Below are 10,713 nucleotides of genomic sequence, written 5' to 3' on the forward strand. Positions count from 1 at the left end.
GGGCTTGTCACAAGAATGTTGATCACATGCCCATGAGGATCATGTGCCTGTGAGAGACCTGCTAAAACTAGATAATTTTCTTTTAGACACACCCAAATAGGGTTTTTCTACGGCCCCTTACTTTTTCTCAACAAGACAAAAAATTGTATATATCTGGAAAGAGAAAAATCAAAGCCAAGTCAAAGAGGCCCTAAGCTTGCATGCTGCAGACGACCTCTAGTCAGTGGCGGAGCCAGAATTTTGGTTCAGAGGGAGCAACATTAAAAGATATTATTTAAAGTGAAATTGATCTAAAAAATATTAATCGATAATAATAACAAAATAAATAAACAGTCGTAAGAAAATAAACATATTTCATATCATTAAAATAAATTTAAAAAAATAACCAATTCATACTACAAAATCTATAACAAAAAATTTACAAATTGATATGGTAAAAATGTGATTAGTGTTACTTAAACAATCTATAATGAATAAATGTTTGAAATTTTTTTTTGTTATTGGTGACATACCAATTTTTAAGATATAAGTAATAAAATTTGTAGTATCTCTAGCATCACTCAACAATAAAATACGGTAAAATGTATCATTAACAATGAAAATGGTAAAAAAAAAGAAAAAAAAGTGAAACAGGTGTCAAACTTGAGTTGGACAAGACAAAAGCTACTTACATGAACAGTAAAATAGGTGAAAAGGTCATACTGTTTGATGTTTGATAAAACTTTTTTTTACTTTCTTTTTCCTGTGTCAGAATCATATTCAACTACCTGCCCCCCCTCGCCCCCCTCTGGCTCCGCCCCTGCCTCTAGTCAATGATGGAGATTATTCACATTCTACGACGAATTAATCCGTACACTACCACGAAAGCCATGATAAGTGAATGATCCATATGAGGCACCACCTCCAAAGCCAACACATCCTCTCCCAGCACTACTCCAGAAGATGAATACTTTCGCTTTGCCTGCCCAAAACCAAAATTAACAAAATATAAAGTGAATCCCCGGCCAGTATGGGTTTTTTAGCTCTCTGTGTGCTTGTAATTGCAGTTTCTCGGTGTATTAGCATGATGGTTATTAATTGTTTTAAAATATAAAAATTCATTTTATACACCAACACATGAACAGAGAAATAACTTAGCAAATAAATCAAATAATCACCTCAGCAACAACATCTCCATTGACGTCTACTATTCTAAATGCTGCTTTGTTAGCAAATCTAACTATCCAATATTTATCATACCCCACAGTAATTCGACAAGCTACATCTCTCATGAGCATTCTGCAATACTTTTTGACTTGAAACCACGGCTTCTCCTTGTTTATGCTAGAACCGCTCCATCTATAACCATTCCAACATCCAAAAGCTAGTAATTTCTGCAAAATTTGTCAAAATTTGAAAAGCACTATTAAGTATACTAGCTTAAAAAATAATAATAATAAAAATAAAAATAAAAACAACCGTACCTAGCTAGTGCACAAAGTTCTAACTATTAGAATCAACAACAAAAACTCCCACTTAATATAAAGTCCAATAAATTTAAAAAAACACAAAAATAAAAGCAAAACCAAACCAATCCAAAAGAAGCAGAAGCTAAAACTTTTTACTCAAGGAGTTGGCTAGCTATAGGGGCATACAGTCTCAACACTCAATTCAAATCTTACCAACCTAGCACAAAAACAAACTAAATAAAAATCATTATACTCATTATTTAAGTTAATTCTATATGCTTACCAATCATCAAAAAAAGAAACAAGTTGATTATGCTTACCTTTTGACGTATAGTAAAGAGGATTTTCCCCCGTAGATCCATGAGATGAACTTCGTTGCTACACTTGTTGTCATAGTTATCAACGCGATAAACAATCTCACCTTTGGAATTAAAGACAGTGCAACCATATGCATGGTATAAAAGTGATTTCATCCATATAGTAAATGTTTCTCCTTCTGAAGTCATGTAGGGAGAACCAGTGAGAATATGAGGATAGATCCTAGCCATTAATAGGAACATATTTGTTTTTTGGGATTTAATTTTGAGATGAGATCATGTCTGAACTCTGGAAGAGATAATTTTAGTTTCCAGATATTTGCTAGCTGACTTCCAAACTAATAAAATACAGTAACGTCAGAGTCATGGAGGCAAGTCTAATAATAAGTCATTAAAACCATCTGGATTTTTTTTTTTTTTTTCTCCCTTTATGTGATTGGTTCATTTGCACCTTGACCTAGCTATATAGGTACCTCATTACTGTGTGTGGAGGAGCACTTTGATCTTGATTTAGTTAAGCCCTCCAGCAAAACTATAGTATGTCTCTCGGTAACCATGAGGTGGCACAAGTGATGCAAAGAAGTGGGTCAACTCTACAAGAGTTTCTATACAGTTTACTAAATGCATGCATGTGTTAGGCATGTTTCTTTGGACAATGTGTAATTTATTCTCCGGACAGCAGCCTCTAGAAATTTTTTATTTTTTATTTTTTTTAATGGTCTTCACTGGTAATATTAGGGATACCATTTTTTTTTTTATATACAATTTAATAAAGTTATGATCAGTAGAGCGATAATACTTGACTCACCACTAATTTTACTTTCATGCAAAATTACAAAATGTTATTCCAAATCCTCAACAATATTGATTTTTTTTTTTGGTGTCGCTAGACTTTATTATTTACGTAATCAGTATTTATCTCAAAACAACTTATTTTAAAATAATAATAACAATATATTATGTGATTTTTTGTGTGTGGAAAATTTAAAATATTGATGATGTCATACAAAATAGAGGCAGCAGGCATGAGTTGTTTGTCTATATGCTCATAGTCAGGGTGGAGCTACATGTATGAAAAAATTTTAAAAAATTTTAATACTATATATAAATATTTAATATTTTAATTATTAGCCTACAAAAATGGGACTCCCCCAATATTTGAGTTAGTCCAATGATGCTTTTAAAAAAAATTTCCAATTGATCTAGTAGTTATAGAGAATGTTTTTTTTTTTTTTAATTGTAAAATGTGTTCTTGTGTCTATTAAAGTTTTGGATCATTTATGTCTTTAAATACTTCATTAGTTCAATTGAAAAATTTTTACTCACTTTGGTAGAAATTTGGTAACTTATATTAAAAATGAAATCTTTAAGAATTCATTATGAAGGATACTAAACTATATGTGTGTATAGATGTACATATTTGTGCATATTTATGAAAGTTTGTATAAGCTAATAAATTAGTATCATAAGTTGGCCCCCCCAAACAAAAATTTCTGGTTATGCCTCTACTTATGGAAAAGCTTCAAAGAAGAAGGGAAAAAAAGAAATGGGCACAAACATTTTTTTTTTTTTTGGGATAATGAGCACGAACATGAATATATCACCAATGTTGCATCTGTATTTGTACAAGTAATAAAATAAAATATTGTCCCTATAGGACTCTAAACCGGCTAATATGTACTTAGATCCTAATTGGTATTTATTATACATATACAAACTAAAGGGCAAAGCTCTTGATATGTTTGGAGTCTTAGACTTCAACACACACTAAGAAAATAAGGGCAATACTTATATACTTTTAGAACAGTTTTTTGAATTCTCACAGAGAGGGTGGGCCTCATGGTTGGTCCCATGTGTGGGGCCCACTCCCTTTGTGAGTGCCCAAAGCACTACTGCAAGGAGTATGTAAGCTTTTTTAAAAGAAAATGGTATGTGACTCTATTATGTGTAATGCACATAAATCATTTAACCACACTTAAGTAATTGTATATAATACCACTGGGCCTTGTAGTCTGGTGGTACCCGATATCATGTGTATCCATGAGCACGGGGGTTCTATCCCCCATAATTACCTAGCAAAAAAAAAGTAATTATATATAATTATTTTAAATGAGTCATATGTATTGCATATAATAAGGACACATTATCTTTCTAGTATATATGGGTTAAAACCTAAGACTTCAAACATATTTGAAGTCAAAATTTGTCCTTATTATAATGGATACAATTATATTTTGGATTTATAAAGTTTTTGGTCATCTAATAAAGAATTTGGTTTTGAATCCAATCTACCCCAAAAACTAATCATCAAGAAGAAGTAAATAAGATAGTGTAAGAATAATTTTATCCAACAATTGATGCCACATACGCAATAAATTTCACAAATTTTTTTCCCGATTTGTTGAGATGGTAAATTGTAATTATTAAAATGTCATTTTCACATGGGACTATTATTGACATCACTTTTACTGCACACTAATCATAACTTACCACCTTGACACTTTTGAAATTTATTGAATTTTGTTGGTGCCACATGGATATACCACCTCAACTAAATTGTACTTTCCTTTATAATTACGGTGCAACTACAATTAAACTATGATAATGTAGTTCTTGCTAGCTTTTCAACCCAACTCTCCCTAAACCCCTATGCACTTATAGTTTGTTTGGATGGAGGGAGAGTAAGTTAAATTACCTTATTTGGATGTTTTTTAAGAGAGGAGGGGGAGGGATTTGGAGGGGTTTAGAGGGGATCTAACTACTTCTAACCCCTCATTTTCAATTCCCCTAAATTGGAGAGATTTGGAAGGAGAATAGAGCATAGAAATGTTTGACCAAATAAATTACCAAAATTACTTTTACCATATTAGCAAATTACAAATTATGAAAAGGCTAATTATTTCTCTTCCCCTTACTTAATTTTAAAAACATCCAAACAAGATGAAGGATAACCATTCCCTCTACTCTCTTCCTCACTACTCCCCTTCCATCTACTCCCCCTACTCTCCTCTCCCTCCAAATTTCCAAACATAGCATTAGTGTATAGAGAGTTATCACTTGGGCTAACTAGTCCAGTAGATCGGTTACAATATCCTTTCTAAACTTCAGAAAAAAAGAGTAATATATTAATATTTCCCTTAATTCTACGACTCTACTTAAATTCACACTTTATACGTAGATTCTTTTGAAAATATTTAGATTTTAGACAAATCTGAATTTTAGAGGAATTCCTGGGGCATTTTGACAGGAAATATTAGTATCTTACAAGGGTCAATGTCGACGGCCTTCTCCTAATCATTATAAATTGGGATATTTTTTCTATTTGGGTTAAAATGTCCATGGTCATGCTTTGGATGCTGAAAGTTCTTCCGTCAGCCCAGAAAATAGGCATGTACCTCACGTACTTTTATTGACCATCCAGAACACCTTAGAAAAATTGAACTTATATATGATTAATACACATCTATGTTTGTGTTGGGCTGGCTTATTTCTACGTTTAGATCGATAATCATGTATTCAGCCAATAAAACGATGATCATATGTTTGTGACCCCTTTTTTTTTTTTTTTGTGCCCTTCCCAAGCCCTACTGTTGTGACCATTTTAAGAAAATATTGGCTCTATGGATTTATGGGAAGGGCAAGGGGAGGTGGCATTAAGGGTAGGAGGATTGGCGCAGGTGCCAAAATCCAAATCATTAAAAGTTTAGAAATATAAAATTAAAAATAAAAAATAAAAAATCATTACTACTGAGTACCTACATAACTTGTGATTGGATACATAATAAAAGTGCACTGAGCTTGATGTGAATATTAATATTCACATCAAGCTCAGTTTTTAGTCAGATTTTATAATAAAAAACTCACATTTGTTACTTTCTACTGTATATTTACAAACGACTACATTAGCCCAGTGTTTTAAAAACCGGATCGGACCGTCCGGTTCAATCGATTTAATCGGAAACCGGACCTTAATCCGGTCCGGTTATGATTAAAAATAAAAAATGAAAGAAAAACCGAAAAAACCGCCGGTTTAATCGAAAAACCGAAAATCGGTACGGTTAAACCGGTTTTAAGCTTGTTCACCAACACTTCAGCCACTGTGTTTCTGACCAAAAAAATAAAAATAAATAAGAGATTTTGTTTCAGATTTAAGAAGAAGAGAGGTTTTGACTTTGAAAATGTTGTTAAGTCTAAAGCTTTGAAGCCTCAGATGCCCACATTGACACCAAAAATATTAGATTTACTATTTATGACTTGACACAGTTGAAAAGAACTGAGGAAACCCAAACCAAAGAGATGCAGTCACGCAGGTACAGTCTGTCCGCTTCAGGTTAAGAGCTTTTCTTGCTGCTCTCGTTTTTTTTTTTTTTTTTTTTTTGGCTGAGTAAAAAAGAATGAGAAAAATCTTGCTACTGCTCTTGGAGACTCGCACATGCACTGATGCACATATAGTGAACGAGAGAGAGTGTTGGAACATTTTAATATTAAATAATTAAAATGAGTAAATGTTATAAAATAAATGTAAAGATGTGGAGTGAATATGGAAGATGAAGAGTTGTGAAAAATGTTTAATCCCACATTGAAAAGGAGAGAGACTTTTTTATTCTTTTTAATTGTGGTGATTAATGGGCTAACATGAATTGTCTCAGATATTGGGCTAGATACGTGCGCAAGGGGAAGGTGAAGAGTGGAGGTATCAAAAATGGAAATGAATCAGAGGTTGTTCTAGCCATACAACACTTGTTGGGCTGTTATATCCTGGGGGAGACAAGTCAGAGAAGGTCTGCACCGGTTACAAGAGTTAGCCAACCAAGGGCTTGAATCTCCTTAAAGAGAGCGAGTGCCGCGCCTCAGTCCAAATAGTGTTGTGTATTTCCTTTCTTTATATTAATAATATTCAGAAGTACTATTCAGTTTCTCTTTGTGTATTATTTCCATTATTATTGTGTTTGCACCAACAATTTTAAGGAGATTCACACACATGGAGTCTTCACAAGAGAAACCAAATGAGCCTGTTGGAGATCTCAACAAGCCCTTTCGCTTTAAGGGAGCCCATTTTAAGAGGTGGAAAGGAAAGGTCATCTTCTACTTAAGTCTTCTCAAAGTCTCCTACATCCTCACTTACAAGAATCCGTCAAAAGTTCCTACCGATGAGATGAGTGAGGAAGAATATATTCTCCATCAAGAAAAAATAGATAAGAAGTACTATTCAGTTTCTCTTTGTGTATTATTTCCATTATTATTGTGTTTGCACCAACAATTTTAAGGAGATTCACACACATGGAGTCTTCACAAGAGAAACCAAATGAGCCTGTTGGAGATCTCAACAAGCCCTTTCGCTTTAAGGGAGCCCATTTTAAGAGGTGGAAAGGAAAGGTCCTCTTCTACTTAAGTCTTCTCAAAGTCTCCTACATCCTCACTTACAAGAATCCGTCAAAAGTTCCTACCGATGAGATGAGTGAGGAAGAATATATTCTCCATCAAGAAAAAATAGATAAGTATACAAAAGATGAATATAATTGTCGCTCTTATCTATTGAATTGTCTTGCCGATCATTTCTATGATTATTATGATACAACTTACAATTCTGCTAAGAAAATTTGGAAGGCTTTACAAAGCAAGTATGATACCGAGGAGGCAGGTGCAAAGAAGTATGCTGCTAGTAGATTTTTCCGTTACCAAATGGTGGATGGAAAATCGGTGGTGGATCAAGCACAAGACTTCCAAATGATTGTGGCAGAATTGAGATCCGAAGGCATAAAGATTGGAGACAATTTGGTGGTAGCTGGCATAATTGATAAACTACCACAATCTTGGAGGGAGTTCCAAAAAACTTTGCGGCACAAACAGAAGGAGACATCCTTGGAGACTTTGATCACACGCATCCGTGTGGAGGAGGAGGCTAGAGGACAAGATGCACTCATGACACAAGAGAGCAATGGTAATTCCACCACAAAGGTAAACCTTATTTCATCCAATAATAATATGCCCAAAAATCATTTTCCTAGAAATGTTCAATTGAAGCCTAAAAAAAAGAGCCTTTAAAAATAATAATAGACCTCAAGGAAGGGGAAACCCAAATAAAAATTACAATAAGAACCAAGGACCCCCTTCACAAGATCAATTTAATAGATCCTGTTTTGTCTGTGGCAAGAGTGGGCATATTGCTCGATTTTGCAAATTTCGGAAACGTGAATCTGTCCCGCAGGCTAACGTAACCGAAGAGCCTTTAGTGGCTATGATTACAGACATCAATATGGTGCAATATGTTGAAGGGTGGTGGGCAGATTCCGGTGCTAATAGGCACGTCTGCTATGACAAGAATTGGTTCAAATTGTACACTCCTTTTGAAGAAGAAAAAACTATTATGCTTGGTAACTCTAGTAAAACCAAGGTTCTTGGGAGTGGTGAGGTTGAATTAAAATTCACTTCTGGACGTGTGCTAACATTGAAAGATGTACTTTACACTCCGTCCATGAGGAAGAATTTGATGTCAAGTTTTTTGCTTAACAAGGCTGGCTTCAAGCAAACTATGGAATCTGATAATTATGTAATCACAAAAAAGGGATTATTTGTGGGCAAGGGTTATGCTTGTGATGGAATGTTTAAATTGAATGTTGAGAATAATAAAGCATCTACCAGTTCAGTTTATATGCTTTCTTCTATTAATTTTTGGCATGCTCGTTTGTGTCATATAAATAGTAGATATGTGGGAATCATGAGTAGTTTAGGATTAATTCCAAGACTGTCAAAAGATTTTGAAAAATGTGAAACTTGTAGTCAAGCTAAGATTACAAAAAGGCCTCATAAAAATGTTGTAAGAAATACCGAATTGCTTGAGTTAATTCATTCCGATTTATGTGAATTTGAGGAATTTTAACTCGTGGAGGAAATAGATATATTATCACTTTTATTGATGATTTCTCAAAATATACAACTATTTATTTGTTGAAAAATAAAAGTGATGCTTTTGAAAAATTTCAAGATTTTTTACAAGAAGTTGAAAATCAATTCGGTAGAAAAATAAAAAGAATAAGAAGTGATAGAGGCCATGAGTATGAATCAAGTGCATTCAACTCATTTGCTCAGTCTTTGGGAATTATCCATGAAACTACTGCACCATATTCACCTGCTTCTAATGGTGTGGCTGAAAGAAAAAATAGAACTTTAATTGAGTTAACAAATGCCATGTTAATTGAATCTGGTGCACCTTTACATTTTTGGGGTGAAGCTATTTTAACTGCATGTCATGTTTTGAATAGGGTGCCACATAAAAAGTCACACACCACACCTTTTGAGATGTGGAAAGGACATAAGCCAAATTTGGGATATTTGAGAGTATGGGGTTGTCTTGCTTATGTAAGGCTTACTGACCCTAAAATGCCTAAATTAGGTATAAGAGCTACTACCTGTGCTTTTCTTGGTTATGCGATTAATAGTGCAGCCTATAGATTTTTTGATCTTGAAAACAAAATAATTTTTGAATCTGGTGATGCAATTTTTCATGAAGAAAAATTTCCTTTTAAATTGAAAAATAGTGGGGGTGAAGAAAATATTTTGTCACAACCTAGTTCTTCTACTTCACATTTTCAAAATCAAGAAAATTTTGAAATGGAACCTAGAAGGAGTAAAAGAGCTAGAGTTGAAAAGGATTTTGGTCCTGATTATTATGTTTTTAACATTGAGGAAAATCCCAAAAATTTAAAAGAGGCTTTAACATCACCTGATGCCATATTTTGGAAAGAGGCTGTAAATGATGAGATGGAATCTCTAATTTCTAATAGAACTTGGAAATTAGTAGATCTTCCACCGGGTTGTAAGACCATAGGTTGTAAATGGGTCCTTAGAAAAAAGTTGAAACCGGATGGGTCAATAGATAAGTTTAAAGCTAGACTTGTTGCAAAAGGCTTTAAACAAAAAGCTGATCTTGATTTCTTTGATACATTTTCTCCGGTAACAAGAATTACATCTATTAGATTGTTAATTGCCATTGCTGCAATTTTTGATTTGAAAATTCATCAAATGGATGTAAAAACTGCTTTTCTTAATGGGGACCTAGAGGAAGAGATTTATATGGACCAACCCGAAGGCTTTGTAGAGCCTGGCCAAGAAAGCAAGGTATGTAAGCTAACTAAATCCCTATATGGCTTGAAACAAGCACCTAAGCAGTGGCATGAAAAGTTTGATTCCTGCATGATTGAGAATGGTTATAAATCAAATGAATGTGATAAATGTATTTATTCTAAATCATGGAATAATTTACATGTTATTATTAGCCTCTATGTGGATGATATGTTAATTTTTGGCTCAAATATGCATGTTATAAATGAAACAAAAAATATGCTTAAAAGCCATTTTGATATGAAAGATCTTGGTGAGGCTAATTTTATTTTGGGCATGAAAATTACAAAAACATGTGATGGAATATATCTTGATCAATCACATTACGTTGAGAAAATATTGAGAAAATATAATTTTCATGATCACAAAAGTGTAGCTACTCCTTTTGATTCTAGTGTTCATTTATTTCCTGTGAATAATGATAATGAGATTTTTAATCAAAAGGATTATGCTAGTATCATTGGTAGTTTGCGTTATGCTACAGATTGTACTAAACCTGACATTGCATATGCAGTAGGAGTGCTTAGCAGATTTACTAGCAAACCTAGTAAAGATCATTGGCTAGCTATTGAGCGAGTTATGAAATATTTAATTGGTACCAAAAACTATGGCTTATTTTATAAAAAGTACCCTGCTGTGATTGAAGCTTTTAGTGATGCCGATTGGAATACTTTGTCAGGTGATTCTCTCTCTACCACTGGTTATATTTTTACCTTAGGTAGTGGTGCTATTTGTTGGAAATCTAAAAAGCAAACAATAATTGCTAATTCAACAATGGAAGCTGAATTAATAGCATTAGCTTCAGCTAGTGAAGAGGCAAATTGGCT

General features: G+C 33.6%; 1 protein-coding gene across 1 annotated transcript; it reads right to left on the bottom strand.

Moving 5' to 3' along the window:
• Positions 1–826: 826 nt before the first annotated feature.
• On the bottom strand, positions 827–1,996 carry LOC115970735 (protein LURP-one-related 4-like). Its single transcript, XM_031090338.1, has 3 exons — positions 1,769–1,996; positions 1,158–1,373; positions 827–961 (listed from the first exon to the last, which is right to left on the bottom strand). Exons 1-3 carry the CDS (start codon positions 1,994–1,996, stop codon positions 827–829), a joined length of 579 nt encoding a protein of 192 aa, XP_030946198.1.
• Positions 1,997–10,713: the final 8,717 nt, after the last annotated feature.

This window comes from Quercus lobata, chromosome 12 (genome assembly GCF_001633185.2).
Source record: "Quercus lobata isolate SW786 chromosome 12, ValleyOak3.0 Primary Assembly, whole genome shotgun sequence".
Classification (NCBI taxonomy): Eukaryota; Viridiplantae; Streptophyta; class Magnoliopsida; order Fagales; family Fagaceae; genus Quercus; species Quercus lobata.